The 17,712-nt window shown below is 33.7% G+C and overlaps 2 protein-coding genes across 4 annotated transcripts; one reads left to right on the top strand and one right to left on the bottom strand.

The window, feature by feature from the left end:
• Positions 1 to 750: 750 nt before the first annotated feature.
• LOC132640355 (ras-related protein RABA2b-like) lies at positions 751 to 3,387 on the top strand. The gene is made up of 3 exons (XM_060356928.1): positions 751 to 903; positions 1,071 to 1,265; positions 2,511 to 3,387. The coding sequence occupies exons 2-3, from the start codon at positions 1,101 to 1,103 to the stop codon at positions 2,988 to 2,990; spliced, it is 645 nt and encodes a 214-aa protein (XP_060212911.1). The 5' UTR covers positions 751 to 903; positions 1,071 to 1,100; the 3' UTR covers positions 2,991 to 3,387.
• Positions 3,388 to 3,595: 208 nt separating this feature from the next.
• Positions 3,596 to 10,403, bottom strand: LOC132640354 (protein DA1-related 2). 3 transcript variants are annotated; one of them, XM_060356926.1, is made up of 12 exons: positions 10,358 to 10,403; positions 8,347 to 8,501; positions 7,229 to 7,316; positions 6,953 to 7,082; positions 6,454 to 6,574; positions 6,212 to 6,295; positions 5,928 to 6,047; positions 5,621 to 5,833; positions 5,301 to 5,363; positions 5,072 to 5,187; positions 4,329 to 4,387; positions 3,596 to 4,198 (listed from the first exon to the last, which is right to left on the bottom strand). In XM_060356926.1, exons 1-12 carry the CDS (start codon positions 10,386 to 10,388, stop codon positions 3,876 to 3,878), a joined length of 1,503 nt encoding a protein of 500 aa, XP_060212909.1. In that variant the 5' UTR covers positions 10,389 to 10,403; the 3' UTR covers positions 3,596 to 3,875. The 3 variants fall into 3 exon arrangements, with proteins under 3 accessions (XP_060212909.1, XP_060212908.1, XP_060212910.1); XM_060356925.1 differs by lacking the exon at positions 10,358 to 10,403 and adding an exon at positions 9,154 to 9,542; XM_060356927.1 differs by lacking the exon at positions 10,358 to 10,403 and adding an exon at positions 8,589 to 9,101.
• Positions 10,404 to 17,712: the final 7,309 nt, after the last annotated feature.

Genomic DNA, 17,712 nt, shown 5'->3' with positions numbered 1-17,712 from the left:
TCGATCTTTGACCAAGGTCCGAGCCAAATTAAGAAAATGTACCGAAGAGGATACAATCCTTCATTCTTAACTATATATCCGCACCAACACACAATATGCGAAGGAGTATGTATATATTGAGGTAATGATAATAGATGATTTTTACAGGTTCAGATTTCTAATGTAGAAAACCTATTTATTTCTCAAAAATATAGAGAACATGGCCTTTTATCCGTGCAAAAAAGTTGGATAACTTAGGAATCTCTAATCACATGATATCTTAAAAGAGAACATAACTAAATAAATTTTCATATTCGATCAACTTATCGTTATAAATCAAAAAGATCCATCAGAATCGAAGCACAAAACTAAACAAACTCACCCGTTTACCTAGTGTGGCACCCGAAACCTTCAAACTCTAAATCCACCTCTGCTTGACACCTAGGCCACATGATTCAAATCTCAAGAGATACAAAGAAAACATTAGGTAATTTTTTGTTATTTAGCTAACTTTTGGTGGACAGAACTACTCAATATATGTGTTAATGGGAGGTAGCAACCTAACACGTATCCAGTAAAATAGTCGAAGCATGATTAAACTGACCGAACACCATTACTACAAAAACAAAATGATATAACTCCAAAGTTTTAGCGAAGTTTGAAATAAAATTATGCTATGGAACAACCAGCACCAGGTGCTACACTAGCCGATTTATACAAACAAAAATTAAATGATTCGATCCCTCAAGACAGATATGACGTGGAAGACATTTATAATTTGGTCATATATATAACCATTCAAATTCCTGTTTGTTCGCTTATCTTCTGTGACTTCGAAAATTTCAACACAATTTGCAAAACTTTTAATCATGTCTTAACCAAAGCCAAATGCCCTTCCCATTTCTCAGGTTTTGACCATTAATGGTAAATTTTCTTTTTTTCCTTTTATTGTCTCTTCTTTATTCTTAAACATTTGCTAGAAATATTGATTTTTAATCTTGATGGTTGTTTATGATGATAGTAATGATGGCTCTCTTGTTCTAATACTATTTGATTTAGATTTGGACTTTTTTTTTTTTGCATTGGTGTAGGTCAATATTGATACGTAAAGAGAAGTGGAAATGGCATATAAGGTGGATCATGAATATGATTACTTATTCAAGATTGTTTTGATTGGAGATTCAGGTGTTGGAAAATCTAACATACTTTCTAGGTTTACTCGAAATGAATTTTGTTTGGAGTCTAAGTCCACTATTGGCGTCGAATTTGCAACAAGGACCCTTCAGGTAATAATTAAATTCATCTTGCTTTTATGAATTTGCATGTGTGACATGATCACAATTTGTCCAAAATTAGCTCGAATTATAGAATGTGGTTGATTTCCTTTTTTCAGTTTCTTGTTTATTTCTGCAACAAAATGGAAGTAATAAAAATTTGGCAGCATAAGACGAGACAAGGATGATAGTTATAATTAGTAATGTTGTTATATATGTCCTCTTCCCATTGAAATGTGACACATCAACAAATGTTGTAGTAGTTTCTTTTTAAGTCCTTTTTAGGTCCTTTCTTCCCACCTTAAAGGTGACAAACTTTTTAAGTCCTGTCTTCCCACCTTAGAAGTACTGGTGGATCATAAATTCCTTTACAAAATGCAGAGATATAAATTTATTGGTAGCCCACAACAACAGATTATTGCATCTGAAAAAACCTTGGAATATAATTATCAGCCTCTTTTGGATCAATCTTCATCATTGGGATGTTTCTCTTTTCATTTGAACTTGCAATTACGTTCAGAGAGGTGAATCCATGATTTTAAGTTTGTATGTTTTGCATCCCTCGGATAACGCAAATCCGGAAGGAGTCAGTAGTTGAGCACTGGATCCCTTCGAACATAACCCTTTTGCCATACTAGGTTTTGAAGAATATTTTGTTACACATTAAGTGAATTTCTTAACACATATAAGTTTGGACCAAAGCTACTTAATTCTATCGCACTCCTAAAATGGTGGATTCGCCCATCCTTCTTTTAGGGAATATCCATATGATTCTTTGACTAGTGATTAGGGCAAGATTCATGATTTGAATTCTCAAATGACTTGCTTTTTTCCTCTCACAATTAACATACCATGATTAATTAGGAGATATAGTTCAAACCCTCTCTAGGGATGTATTGTTTACCCTATCATTTGTAGCTCTAACATGTTATAACAGAGTAACTTACCATTTGTTCTCAGATCCCAATCAATACCAACTATTAAAGGTCTTTTGTAGCTGCCTTTTAATCCGCCTTATTGTGCAAATAGTTTTCTCAGAATCTGTGCATAGAGCTGAAAATTCTTTATAAATAATCCGTCTCAATGGCGAAGTCACCCTTGTCCAAGAAGTGTCAACTGAAAATTTACACTTTGTAGATATACTAAATGTTGAATTTCTTCCCTTTTTTGTGTTTGTGTCTTTAAATATTTTGACTCGTCATAGTGAAAATCCTGACTTAGTGGCACGTTTGTACTTTGGCTGCATGGTGTATATAGGTAGAGGGCAAGACGGTAAAGGCACAAATATGGGACACTGCTGGTCAAGAAAGGTACAGGGCAATAACGAGTGCTTATTACAGAGGAGCTGTTGGTGCACTTTTAGTCTATGACATAACAAAAAGACAAACATTCGAAAACGTGACACGTTGGCTCAGCGAGCTAAGGGACCACGCGGATTCCAACATTGTCATAATGTTGGCTGGAAATAAGTCGGATTTGAACCACCTTCGAGCCATCTCCGAGCAGGATGCTCGGGGACTGGCTGAGAAAGAAGGGCTCTCGTTCCTCGAGACGTCTGCTCTTGAGGCATACAATGTCGAAAAGGCGTTCCAGACGATTTTATTGGACATTTATCAGATCATAAGCAGGAAAGCTCTGGCTGCTCAAGAAGCAGCTGCTATTCCTGGTCAAGGCACTGCTATTAATGTTGGAGAGCATTCTGGTAATAATAACAGGAGACCATGTTGTTCTAATTGAAATGGTGAAAAAATGTTGTGAAATTTTATGCCAGAATATAAGATTTTTGGTTTGTCAGAGTTTATAATGGAAAATGATAGATACTGTAGATTACTTAAAATGTTGTAATCTAATACAAGTTGAGGTGAGAATATTGTAATACTTTTAATTTCTTGGCATTCTTATTACTTTGTTGAAAGAAATATGAATTTTGCATGATGTGAAATTCTTGTATTTGAAAGATACTATTTATTTATGTTTTTTTTCCACCCTGTGTCCGGTACCCGCATTGGAGCCCGACTAATCCAGATACACTCTGTGTAGAGCCCATTCTAGGGAAGCGCTCCTTATCAAGGATTTTTCCATACTCAGAGCTCGAACCCGAGACATCTGGTTTAGAGAGGAGCAGCCCCATCCGTTGCAGTGTATTTGAAAGATCTGATGTATTTAACAGTCTCAGTGTGTTTCCTTCTCATTCCACATCTCATTACTGGACCTAACACTATGTCTTAGAGGCTCAGACTTAGAGGCTCAGCATTTTATGAATTGCTCTTCCTTTTTTTGTCGAGATGGAGTTGGTGTTCATTTAGAACAATATTTGCATGAAGAAGGGAATGTTCCTGGAGTCATTCAAATATCTGATCTTTATTGCCTTTAAAATGATAGTCTCCAATACAAGACAGAATTGCTATATTTCGGTTTAATTGCAAAATAGGTAGTCTTATTTGTAGGATTTGAGTTGTATTCCATCAGTATCCCTGGTAGGACCCCGAAAAAAATAGGGGTAGCTAAACCACCTCTGCATGATCACCTCATTTCCTCATCAATGACCTCTAACACGATACAACAGCAGAGGAAATTAAATCTCTACGAACACACGAGGCCAAAGAAGTCACAATGAACGCATCATAAAGGAAAAGTTCCTGTCAAGCGAATGTGTTCCAATGTACTTCGTAAACCATACTTATTCACAGCTGCATAAACAGCTCTAAATCCTCCACCATACGCAGGAGAAGCATCATGGACAATCTGGTGCATGAAATACTCGCCTAGTTTACTCTCTGCTTGAGATTTTTCGCCTTTCTTGGATGATGACCATGTATACGAGGATGAAGCTGTTGATGTGGACGGCATATTGCTAGATCCAGACATTACCTCTGATTCAAGCCACATGTGGGAAAGCACTTGGCAGATTCCTTCTTCTACCTCAGGGCTGAGATTACGGTATCCTGCAAATTACAAAAGTATAATGAAGTTCTGATGATGAAACATCCAGCTATATTTCTTTCCTTGACGATTGTTCGTGTTTTTAAAGTTCGCTCCAGACTGACAAAGTTGAAAGGAAGTATAGAATTTTACCTTTTAGACGTAACCAGGCATGCATCAGTTCATGAGCAAGAATGGCACCAGTAAGTAATCTGCATACAAAAATATTTGGTAAACCTATTTGCCATAATCTTCTAGGAAGCATCTTGATTGTTAATTGATGGTGCAAACATACCATACAGTACTATGGTCACAAGAAAGATCCGGGAACAGGAAAATAACAGTGATTTTTTCTAACATGTACATCAACTTTAGTTTCCCTCTGCTTCAAAGTCGAAGAAAATAAGTTGGTTTCATGCCAAAGCATATCTTACTTACTTGGATTTAAGATAAAGATCAACCATACTTTCCCACTGGTTGAACGTCTCTAAAAGGATATTAACTGGCTGACACGTCAAAGCACATCTTAAATACGTCATAAAAAGTTCTTATTTCAACAACTATCCCTCAATCTCAAGCTAGTTGGTGTCTGCTATATGAATCCTCACTATCCATGTCGCTCATTTGAAATTCATCTCCGTCCAATATTTAAAATCTTATATTCTCTAGCACTAGAAGTTCTCTATAAAGACTCCTGACAAACATTCAACCTTAATTTAACGTACCAACATGACTAAAATTTAGTGCCAAGCAATGGTATCGCCTACATGGATTTTTTTTCTCCTCCTTTTCTTTTTCTCAGGGAGTGTGTGGAGCACCACATGCCACATATTGGTTTTCATTTTCACCATGACGCTAAAAGAAACTGAAAGAATCAAGGAACACAAAGAAGTTACCTTGGGAGGCCAAATATTACTAGGATAGCTGTAACTTCACATCTTCTAATTAGCTTCTGAGGATGTGTTCTGATTCCTATTAGTCCACGAACACCTATTCTTGGCCTTCTGAGTATCTGCATTGTTAAACAAATTGTCATGGAACCATCACATGTTTCACTAAAAGGTCATGAAGACACGTTTAAGCTAGTCTACTATGGAAAATCATTCAAGTTACTAAAGATCTTACACTGGTGACTGTCTGCTCTTCTGATAGGCATAGACCTCTGGTTTCGGGCATATGATGGAGACCCTAAAAGAGTTGCCAAGTTAGTAATCTTCCCAGACAAAAGGACAGAAAAAACAAAATAGGGATAATTACATTTTTGGACCGCTCAAAAGAATAATAGCCCGCAATGTATAGGTTTTGTATATGAAGTAGAAATATACATATTATATACATAATCGGTGTATATGTTATGTATATTTTGGCTAGCGTCCGTAATTAATTTCTGCTGACGAGCCAAAAATGGAAAATCCCAAAAAACTATAGGCAGAAATCATTCTTACATGTTTCTCTCCTTCAATGGCCTCGTTAAGGGCATGTCTTTCGACAAGAAGCATAGGAACTTCTTGATCGATTTTCATGTTCATGCCTTCGTAATAGTCTCTGATGGAATGGTAAAGTGTCTGGCAGTCCCCAGTATCCATGACTGCAGATTCCATGCATTCTAAGCATAAGCTCCGACCATCTCCAAGGGACATATATCTTGCATTCCGTGACTTCAAGAATATAAAGACAATAAACGAGAATGTCATGAGTTGAATGAAAACTTGAAAAGTGATCCAACATGTTTAGTTCAGCTGACATCCATACCTCGAGACGTTCACAACTACAGCACCTTTTGGTGCCATCATTCTCATGTGCAGGGCAATATTTCTGAGACCAAAATGGGTGGCATCTGTACTCTATCAAGCCAGTTCCGTTTGTTGGGATCTGCAATGTGAATGGTAGGTCATAACTAGAGGGACTGTAAAAGATATTACAGGGGCCTAAATAGAAAAAATGACCTCAGTATAGAACTATGAACCATAAGTTGGAGTTCTATTAAAGAACAACCAGAAAAGAAAAGGTCAAAAACAGAAGCAGTATGTCCTTACAAATTGATGGCAGACTTCACATTTGGGATAATTTATTGCCTTGAAGCATGACTTATGATATGTATTGTTCCCTGACAGAGAAAACTTGAACCAACGAAACCAATGAGCTAACATGTCAAAACATTTGAAAGTATTCAATTTATATGAAAATTGCACTTCATTGGTCTTATTTTTTATTTTCATATTTGGCAAAGGGGTTTAGTGTTGGAAAAATGACAGCAACAGCAAGGACAAAAATGTACCTCATATTCAGTAATTGGGACACCACAAGCACGACAAAGAAAACATTCTGGATGAAAGAAAGTTCCCATGCATCCCAAATAATTGCCAGAGACGATATCCTTATAGCAGCCACTACATTTTCTGCAAATATTTATATATGCACATAAGTTCTCTCTTAATCGAGAAATAACAATCTGGCATGGTATTAATAATCAAGAAAAGTGTGTGTTCACACACACAAAAAAAAACACATCGTTAATAATCTACTCAACCTGTTTGTTAACTAGATGTTTGGCTTTACAAGCACTAGTTTACTACCAGAAAGCAAGGGATGGTCCTTCAAAACCTTAAAATTAAGGAAGTATTACATACAGACAATGAAGAGAATTTCTTCTTGCATATATAGAGTGATGCATTAAACAGATAACAATCTGAAATGCTAGAACTACTTAAATTTCAGCTGAGACAATGTATAATTTGATATCTCAACATTAATCCTGGAAACACAAAACTAATTACCTGTAACTACTTGGATTATATTCCCAAGGAGCATATGAAGGAGCATAATAAGGAGGATATGAGGATGAATTCGAATTATCTTGAAATGATCTTGCTAGATCTTCATCTTGATCAGTCCTCCATTTGTATCCTGAGAGAAAGATAAACCTTTTATACTCTACCTCAAAAGAGTGAAACCAAAGTTTGGAAAATGGTATGCTAAATGCAAGAGAAAACTGAATGAGGTACAATTTTAGCTTCACAATTTTGAAAATATCCTGAATGAAATATAATTACCTTTTGGTTTTTTCGAATCTTCAGCAAGAGAGAGCTCAATAGCACGGTCTAGTTCCTCTTTCTCCTTCCTGGTCCTAGAATTATCATCCTGATGAAATTTTAAATGTGTTGAGAGAACATTCAGTTGAAGGAGATCTCAAGTTCAAGTGAAAGAAATAAGACAAAGTTAAGTTTAGGAGAAAAAAGGTAGTCATTAGTTATTTGCTGATAGTTAGGACTAAAGACGCTCGAGGTAATATTTGAAGGACCAAAATAGACCTACTACCATAGATAAGGGATAATTTTGGCTAAAAACTCAGATGTCAACTATAGAAAAAAAAAATATTATCTCAGAATAATTTCTTATACTGTTCACATTTCAGGATATATAGAATCCTATTCAGAAGGGCATAAATGAAGCTTCTTGAGGAGACTAAACCTATAATCCCTCACCAAAATAAAGAGAAACAGTAAGGGTGGTTGAGACTTCTGTTGATACCCCTGAATAAAAACATTTTAATAACATTGCTAATGAAAAGCTTATTCTTTTCCCAATAATCCAATTTAGCCTCTAAGAAAATTATGTTAGTCATCATTTTCATCTCTGCAGAACATGAACTACAGAAACAAATTAAAGCATAAGAATTCAGACATCACCAACTTCTTTCTCCCCTCCCTTTACTGAAAAAAAAAAAGACAAACAAGAAAAACTACCTAAAAAAAAGTTTAGCTACTACTCTTTTTTGTCCCTAGAAAGCAATATTACCTCCCATAAAAGTAGTTACTTTGTTAAAGGCAGCATAGAATTTCAAGTGGATCATGTGCATAACAAGCTGCAGAAAATCTATAATTCTCAAAAATCACCCTTTTATTCTTTTCTTCACTCTTTTATTGAGTTTCCTATAATATAAATAATGAGGATACACGGTTATACATATATATTATACATGAACTATACGTATGTTATACATCTGCAGACTATTTTTAGCTTAAGTGTTTGGGTGAACGGCTATTTAGGTTAATTCTTCTAAAAAACATATCTTGACACTGCAGATACCCCAAATGAGAGAGACATTAAAAGGGTCTATCATAAACATCAAAGTAAAAAATGGTGTCAAAAAGAAGAGTAAAAGAATCACCATTGATCTAGCTGGAGCTCTCCAACTCATATTTTCATCTCCAAGAAACTGTGGCTGTTGCTGTGCCCTACTATTACTTGACCCACCCTTGAAAAGTTTACTTAACCACTTCATTAACCTTGACTTTCTCTCAGTAGTTGAAGAAGCAAAGTGACCTGCTTGAACAAACCCACAAAAAAATATCAACCAAAAAAGACAACTTTTTTCACATAACTAAACCAATCTTCATGGAAAATACTAACCCCACAAAAATTACCAACCAAAAAAACCAACTTTTTTACAAAATTAAACCAAGCTTCATGAAAAATTCTCAAAAGGGTACTCTTTAAATTGCAAAAAGATTCAATCTTTGAAGTCCTTAATACAAAATACTCAAAAGGGTACTCTTTCAATTGCAAAAAGATTCAATCTTTGAATTCCTTAAAACAAAATACTCAAAAGGGTACTCTTTCAATTGCAAAATGATTCAATCTTTGAAGTCCTTAGAACAAAATACTCAAAAGGGTACTCTTTAAATTGCAAAAAGATTCAATCTTTGAAGTCCTTAATACAAAATACTCAAAAGGGTACTCTTTCAATTGCAAAAAGCTTCAATCTTTGAAGTCCTTAATACTACAAAACACTCAAAAGGGTACTCTTTCAATTGCAAAAAGATTCAATCTTTGAATTCCTTAAAACAAAATACTCAAAAGGGTACTCTTTCAATTGCAAAATGATTCAATCTTTGAAGTCCTTAGAACAAAATACTCAAAAGGGTACTCTTTAAATTGCAAAAAGATTCAATCTTTGAAGTCCTTAGAACATTACCATATATGCAAGGCTGAGATATATGGTTGACACTTGAAGAAGACATAATTGTATAGAAGAAGAAGAAAAAGAAGAAGAAGAAGAAGAAGAAGAAGAAATTTTGTGAGAATTTTCAAGATTTGTAAAGGGTGGCTTGAAAATGACAAGGACAACGTGGGAATGAGAAAGAAGGGTGAGGAGAGAAAAGAAATGGAACGATGGCATCATGTATTAAAGACTAAGTTTTTTATGAGAATATTTTGTGAGTGAGAGAGAGAAAGATTCTTAGATTCTTAGCTTGAAGAGAAAGAGGAAATTTTGGGAATCTGCTGAGAAGGATTGTGATGGAAAGGTGCAAAATGGCAGCTGCAATTTTGGATGGCTGACAAATTGGAGGCTGTGTGTTAGTGAAGTTTCAAAGAACTAATTAGTTATACCCAAAATTCTGTTGACATTCTTGATTGAATTTTTTGAAAGGTTGTTTGCCGGGGGGGAAAGGAAGTTCTTTTCATAAATGGGGCTTGTTTTTCTTATAAACTACATCAAAGTCCCCTAAGACTTCACTATTTTCATTTAACTTTTATACGCTAGGGGTCGTTTGGTTGGAGGGATTAGGTGGGTTGTTCCAGTTTAGAATTTAGGATTAAATTTATTTCATGTGGGGGTATTAGATAAAACTAATATCAAAATTAGGACTATAATCTTGATAATGTATCACATATAGAAGGGGGATATATTATTCATGGCAGAGGCGGATGGAGTACTGTAACTAGGGGTTCAATTGAACCGTAAACTTTTGATGCGGAGTATATATTTATATGTAAAAATTTACTAAAATTATAATAAATAGTAGATATGAACCCGTAGTTTAGAAATATAATGGTCCAATGCTAAAAAATTTAAAAGGTTGAACCCTAGAGTTAAATCTTAGATCCGCCTCTTATTCAAGGTACTAACATAAACTAAAAAAATAAACTGTATATTAGTTTAAAATCTGGATAACATAGCATAAAAGTGTTACCGCGATATACAAGATATAAAGTTAAATCTCATTAATTTTTATTTAGCCAAAAGAAATGGAAAACTTAAAAGGTTTATAAAGCTAGACTTGGATGCTTCGACCAAAATTAGCAATAAGATGAGTATTTCATTTGAAAAAATGACTTGAAAAGGAAGAAACTGCTTGACTAGTATAATTGCAGAATGAGTTCATGTAGAAGCATACGTTTTGGATCAAATATAAACATAAACACCATGAAAATGAATGTGAATCTCCATTAACCAGAAAACGGACTTTGCTCACAAGTCACAGTAATCTACTACTGTTGTGTGTCTAGAAGCAGCAGAGGAGACACCCTTCTACAAATTCTAGCAGGGAGCGTTTTCCTTTTAAATGGATTTTAGCATGAGTCTGAAATAGTTGAGTCTTAATATAATTAATTATCAGATGAAAAGCCAAAATGTCCTCATTCTATCTATGGAATCACAATTGCCCTTAACCTTAATATTCAGGTTAAATATGCCCTCATTCTATCTGTGGGATCACAATTGCATTTTACCATAAAAATGTCCCTCCTTTAAACTGAATTATGATATGACAGATGTGGGGTGAGGGGGGAGGGAGGGATTTTTAGGAGCATTTAAACCAATTTAGGGGCATAGGAATTTTAAGGGCACTTTTTACCCTTTTTTTCGCACTATAATATGCCACTATCCAGATTCCAGAAGTTCTCCAAGGGGCAGAGAAGAGAGTTCGTATATATGAAGTCAACTATGCAAATGTCCTATGTCCAAAGTCCCCTAGCCCCTACCATTTTAGGTCATTGGGCCATGCCAACTTCTAACGGTTGTGTTTTTCCTAGGAGAACTTTTCCCATCTCTAATGTATTGTCACCAAGTTGATGTACAAATCAAATGATGCCTTTTGGCTTTCGGTAAGCATAGTGTAATATAAAAAGCATGTTTAACATTTATTACTTAGGCTAAAAGAAATTATTTGGATAAATATGATGGAGGTTCACCTAAGTTTTTTCACAAAATTTACTCTTAATCGTTGAAATAAATCATCATTGTATCTAAAAGAAATACATAGTTGAAAAGTTCATTAGTTTGGTTAAAAATAATGGAGCTCTAACAATTTATTTTTACTGGTTTAGCCCGAAACAAAGTACATGTACAGTTGAAATAAATAATTGTTTGTGTCTAAATAAGAAATAAAAAGAAAATGTACACTCGAACCTCCATTATTTTGGTTAAATCTTTTATGTGGCTAAACTAATAGAATTTCAGTCGAACCTCTTTTATAGATTTGGATGAAAGAGAAATACACAGTAGGAGCAAATAATTATTCATCTAAAGACAACAAAACAACATACCTAGTGGGGCTTTGGGTACGCAGACCTTATCGTTACCTTTGTGGGTAAAGAGGTGTTTCAGATGGACCATACATAAGTTTAGAAATTAAACTTATGCCTAGTATAAGTTCTTTAGCTATTGAAGTTATGTTAGGACATAACTTGTGAGACATTATGATACGAAAATATAAATTTTGCCTTGTGATTTTTTTTCACGAGGGACATATAAAAGGCCAGCAAAAAATAAGGGCAAAAGTGCAAATGACCCACTAGAAAAGGACTTTGCCTTGCCCATAGATCACAATCAGCTTTCTAGTTTGCCAATATTAGGTCAACCATGCAAATGTCCCATGTCCAAAAGTCCCCTAGCCCCTACCATTTTAGGTCATTGGGCCATGCCAACTTCTAACGGTTGTGTTTTTCCTTTCCCTATCCAATGTATTGTCACCAAGTTGATGTACAAATCATATGATGCCTTTTGGCTTTCGGCAAGCATTATGTAAATTAAAAGTTATGAAGAACTAAAACAAATATCATATATCCAAGCCCCTGTCCATATCAAAAATCATTAAGAAATATTCTAATTACAAAAGAGTTTAATTTATATTCATCGCCGAAAAAATTCTTTATACTATCAAGTCATTCAAAAAAATTTATTATGCTATATTATTCGAACTTTTTAAAAATAGTAACATACACATGTCGAGTCCTCTTATAATACATCATTTTTTAAGGATCCGACCCACACCCAAATGCATTTTTGAAGAATACAAACAACATAATATACAGTTAAACCTCCATTAATTAAAATATGAGATATGTAATCTTGAAAATAAAACAGTTTACCTGTTATAGCCGGTAAAATTGACCTATAATATAATATTTTTTATATTAACGGTGTATATAACGTATATTGTGCGAAGAATCACTCTAGCCAAGCAATTAACGGTCTCACATTAACATGTAGTATAGTGAGGACTATTATAATATCATTTCTTGTTAGTTTAGGTATCTTGAACTCTCCGAGGAGTTAGCCAGCATTTCAACTTCAAATGTACAGTATTTGAGATTCTTGATTTGAGTCGTGTTCTTCAATATTTTTGTCTTATCATTTTGTAGCAATATTGATTCATTAATTAGAGGCTAACACTAAAAATTCCCTCTTCCTGCATGATCGGTTTATCAAATATTAATTACTTGAGATTATTTTCTCTACACAAACATTTTTTTTTTTGCAACTTTTTTGTACCTCGCTTGATGTTATGTATTTATATATATACATTTTTTTTGTTTTGTTTTGTTTTTCATAAGTGTTCGTTATCTGCTTTTGGGCTAACCAAAATTTGCATCAGGAAATTTTACCTTAAGAGGTAAAATGCTCCCTAACAAAATGATTTTATTTTCAAGATTCGAACTCAAAATAATTATTAATTTATATTCTCGGCAGTCACCTCTCATCTTGATTCATTATATACAATCAAAGACTAATTCTATATAACCACTTAACTGCTTTTTTGTTTTAAAAGTGGACGTCATATATAGTCTTTAATTTGAACCATTTCAAACTAATTAATGACTATTCTTAAAGAATATCCAATCTTATATATATATTATTTTATAATAAATCAAATCTTTTAGTAAGTCTTTCTTTTCAGTACTTGCATAACTATAAAATATTCTACAATTTACTATTAGACCCATGTTTCACAAAAGCAATTCCTAATTCTTTCACCTTACAAGTTACTCTATCTGATCCCAAACATTAGTAAATTTGACACATTTAATTTGTTGCAAAATACTTGACATTTTAGAAACACAAGAAATCATTTATTATTGTTTTCAAATTTATTCTTGTTGCCTCAATTAATAGAGTGTAATTAAATGATTTTTAATTTAATAATTAAGTCTATTAAAAAAGTAAGGTGGGGGGGGGGGGGGGGGGTTTACAAAAATCTTATTAAGACATATAATATATGAACGTGAGTTAGCTGGTATGCTATATTACAAGCAAAGGACAGGGCAGAACAAATAGGATTCCTCCACCCTTAATTAAAGGTCTCGAATTCGAATCCTGAAAATAAATATAAAATTCTATTATGGAGGTTTTCCCCTCGAATTGGCTTTATGCGACATGAATCCGTATTAACTGAAATTTTAAAGCGTGGGGTGGAAACATGAATCCGTATTAATTGAAATTTTAAAGCGTGGGGTGGAAATTCAAAAAAAAAAAAAAAGAACTAGTATGTTAGGTTAGAGCACATTTTTTTTTTTGGGGGGGGGGGGGGGGGGGGGGAGGTTCAAAAATACCCCTCTACTTTGGGAAAGGGGCTAAAAATATCCTTTCACTACAAATTTGGGTCAAAAAACTCCTCCCGTCAATAAAGTTTTCATATATACCCCTATCTCAACAGAAATTCCAACATAATCCAATTTCATTTTTAAATTCGCTCCATTTAAACTCGACCCAAGTACATAAAAAAAACTCATATGGGTTATCCGCTCCTGTGCCTAGTGGCTCCAGATGTAGGACTCGGGAATACGTTGGTCGCATATGGGTTTTTTTTGTAGTTGGGTCGAGTTTAAATGGAGAGGGTTTAAAATGAAATCGGGTTATTTTGGAGAATTTGGGGATTTCCGTTAAGTGAGGGGTATATTTGAAAACTTTAATGACGGGATGAGTACTTTTTGCTCAAATTTGTAACTGATGATATTTTTAGCCCTTTTCCCAAAGCAGAGTCATTTTTGAAACCACCCCCCCCCCCCCCCCCCCCCCGCCCGTTCTCCCTTTTTTTTTTTTTGGTTAAAAGAGCACAAGTTAAAGATGAAACTTAGAGAATTGTGCCTCATCTACTAGCTGTTTTTCTTTCTTTTGGCTTTTTGATCAGCAACTTTACTGAGTTATTCTTCCAGCGATTTTATGCGTTAAAAAAAGTTAATCTAAGATCTGTCTATTCGAATCAGTACTCTCTTCTTTAGTGTTGTCATCACAACTATTAAAAGTCCAATATTATCAATTAATTAATCAAATCATAATATTCTTTTTTAGTGGAAACCTTAATCTTGATTGGGTGATTAAAAAGAGTAAAGGCATAAATTGTTGGCACTCACTTGTCGTCAGGCATATAAGGGTAGAATAAATTAAAGTAGCTTCTTAGTTACGTACGAGTACATATTTACTATTGTCTCCCTGTCAATTTTATGAAACTCTTTACATGTCAGTTAGTCTCAAATAGAATGACACGTTTTTATATTTAGTAATAATTTGATTTCAATCTATTCATTTTTCTTAAATGAAATTATTTATAATCACACGAATATGTAAAATTTACTTTAGATCACTGCAAGTTCATATGTCTTCCTTTCATTCCTAAAATTTGTATTCAGTCAAACCCCTTCACGTAAATTGGAACAAAGGGAGTACAATTTTTTTTTCAAAGGCTGACATCAGGATTTAGTGGCTGCAATTTGAGTCCTGATTAATTAAACAATTTTACTAATTTATTATTTCAAGTAGTGGTTGAATTTTAAATATTACTGCAAGTTTCATCTTTTGTCAGAAACTGTGTAATAACAAACCAACAGATTCTATTAGACTTCCTTTCTTATTCTTCTTTTCTTCAACCGTTACTATAAATAAATCGTGTGCATGTTCTGAGACTAATATGCAATATATTAAAGTTAAAGTTCTGATACTAATATACAATATATTAAATATTGTGCAGCTTTTTTCTTTCTTCAGTAATACAAAAATCCCTTTTCTTTTTATTCTCTTTCCCAAGAAAATCTTCAATTGGGATCAGATTTTAAGTTAAATTTTTCTCTCTTTTCGTCTTAGTGGGGGAGCAGTGTAGGGAGACATTATGGACAGGATTGAAAAAGGGGTTAATTCTGCAACTTTTTGCGTTGTCCAAGCGCCATGCACATTCTATACCAAAAGTTAGAAATTTTTTTCACCCTTTTAGTTTATGTCATACCAATTAATACATGGCAGATGTCTTTTATATTTACTTCATTACTTAGTTATTGATAGTATATACTCCCTCCGACTCAAATTATCTGTCGTGATTTTCTTTTATACGTCCCTTAAAAAAACTATTAGCAGAGGTTTTTAACTATTTTACCTTTTATTGGTATTTAAAGAATCATATCATCATTACATAATTGAGGTGTTTGTATTCTTCAATACAATTACTACTTAGGGTAAAATGAGGAAACAATAATTAATTTTGTCATAAACTTCTAAAACGACAAATAATTTGAGACAACTATTTTTAGAAAACACGACAGATAACTTGAGGCGGAGAGAGTATATATTTTAATCTTAATTTATTATTTAAGCACAACAAATTAATTAATGTAAATTGGTGTAAACATTTAAATCGACTAAAGTTTTCTTTTATGGAGCAAAAGGATTAGTTACCGCTTGGTCGGAGAATTATACTATATATATACATATATACACACATATTATCAAAAAATAAAATTAGCATGCAGATATGTCGTTAATTGACACTATAGTGGATGTTGCGCAATTCCTAGTCCAACAGGTCAAATGCATTGTTCATTTGATCATGATCATGGGTTTGAGCCCTATTAAATGTATATATCTTAGAAAAGATTATCCTCGTTTGTTTAAAAAAAAAAATCAAGGTCATAAGTAATCAAACACAAATTTATTCTTATACTGATAATCAACTAAATCACTATGCCATACCTCACAAAAATAATCAAAGTTCACTAACTAGTGACTAAGAGCCTGTTTGGATGGGCTTATGTCTATAAGCTGCAAACAGCTTATAAGCTAAAAAAAAAAAAAATGAGGTAGTCTAACTTTTTTTTTTTGGCTTATAAGCTGAAAACAGCTTATAAGTTGCTTTAGCTAAGCTAAGTCAAATGGGCTCAATTATTTTTTCGAGCTTATTTTAAGCACAAAATGACTTTAAACTGGTCAGTCAAACACTCAAAAAAGCTGAAAACAGCTTATAAGCAACTTATAAGCAATTTATAAGCCGATCCAAACGGGCTCTAAGTGCCAAACTCCAATCCAAACTGAATAATTTGGGATATGTTTAGGATAAAGTGAACTCTTTCACTATGAAGTATCACTTTTTAAAAACAATCGATAAGCAAAATATAATGGCGTTTAGAATGACTCTAACTAATTATTTGTTGCTCTTTAATAATATTTTTTATTGACCAGCTGAATTTGAACATTCCTTTAGACTCGTTTACCTAGAAAAAATTCCCCCAGACAAATTAGATAAAGATTCTAAACTTCTACTAATTCTGTTCCGTCAATTTATTATCCAATGTTCCTCATGACCTGTTAAACACTAAAAGATTGAAATTCAGCGTATTTATTCTTCATTAAAATATTGTAAGTTTGCGGTTATCCTTTTCTTCACGTAAAATTATATTTATCTCAATAAAAGAAACACTTGAACTAACCAAGTTCAAAGTGAAGTTGATTTATGATGTTTGAACACTAAAATTATCATCCTCTCTTCCACGCAATCCTAGTGCGCTGCCCAAGCTGTGCCTTTTCCTACTCTGCAAATACTAGCCAATGTGACATATTAAAAGAATCTGAAACTAAAAAACAAAAACATAGGTGAACAGAAAACCGAATAAATTGAAATTGTTTCCCTAGCGATGCTTCTAACTCGAGATTTTTATTCATAGAACTAACCATCAAAAGTATATTCATCCATCTATCAACTGCATCTTCTTTAGTAAATGAAAGAGGGACTCGTTTCATAAGTAGGTACAATAGGAAGGAGAGGTTCAATGAAAACTGTTATTCCAACTAGGGAGGAAAAGCCTCGTGTTCAGGGGTGAATCTACCAATTAAAAATGGGTCATGTGAACACATGGTCACCCGACTAAACTCGGTATATTATGTATATAATTCTTAAAATATATCTAATATTAACTGAAGGAACACATGATTAAACTAGACTGAGTGGAGCACTGGTTAAGTGTTGGGTTTAATCCCTTAAGGTTGTGGGATTGAACTCTACTAAATGCACTTTTGCGTCTTTTTTTCAAAAAAAAAAAAATCAAGGTGAACTCATCCTCTTGAAATCCTAGATTCGTCTCTGCTCGTGTTGGTCTTGTAAAATGAATACGAAAACAAAATTCTCAAAATCGAGCAATTCAGAGATAACCGGGATGAACCTATTTCAAGATTGGGGGAGGGCTAACTCTAATATGAGAAAAATAATAA

The sequence above is a fragment of the Lycium barbarum genome, chromosome 5 (assembly GCF_019175385.1).
Source record: "Lycium barbarum isolate Lr01 chromosome 5, ASM1917538v2, whole genome shotgun sequence".
Lineage (NCBI taxonomy): Eukaryota > Viridiplantae > Streptophyta > Magnoliopsida > Solanales > Solanaceae > Lycium > Lycium barbarum.
This window is presented reverse-complemented; position numbering and strand designations above follow the sequence as displayed.

Bases quoted from the DNA above. Each gene is read 5' to 3' on its own strand.
- LOC132640355 (XM_060356928.1), top strand. From the start codon at position 1,101: ATGGCATATAAGGTGGATCATGAATATGATTACTTATTCAAGATTGTT. The intron at 1,266-2,510 runs GTAATAATTAAA...TGGTGTATATAG, and splicing joins TTGCAACAAGGACCCTTCAG to GTAGAGGGCAAGACGGTAAA.
- LOC132640354 (XM_060356925.1), bottom strand. From the start codon at position 9,199: ATGTCTTCTTCAAGTGTCAACCATATATCTCAGCCTTGCATATATG. The intron at 7,317-8,346 runs GTGATTCTTTTA...AAATTTCATCAG, and splicing joins GAGCTCCAGCTAGATCAATG to GATGATAATTCTAGGACCAG. The intron at 6,575-6,952 runs GTAATTAGTTTT...AAATATTTGCAG, and splicing joins TATAATCCAAGTAGTTACAG to AAAATGTAGTGGCTGCTATA.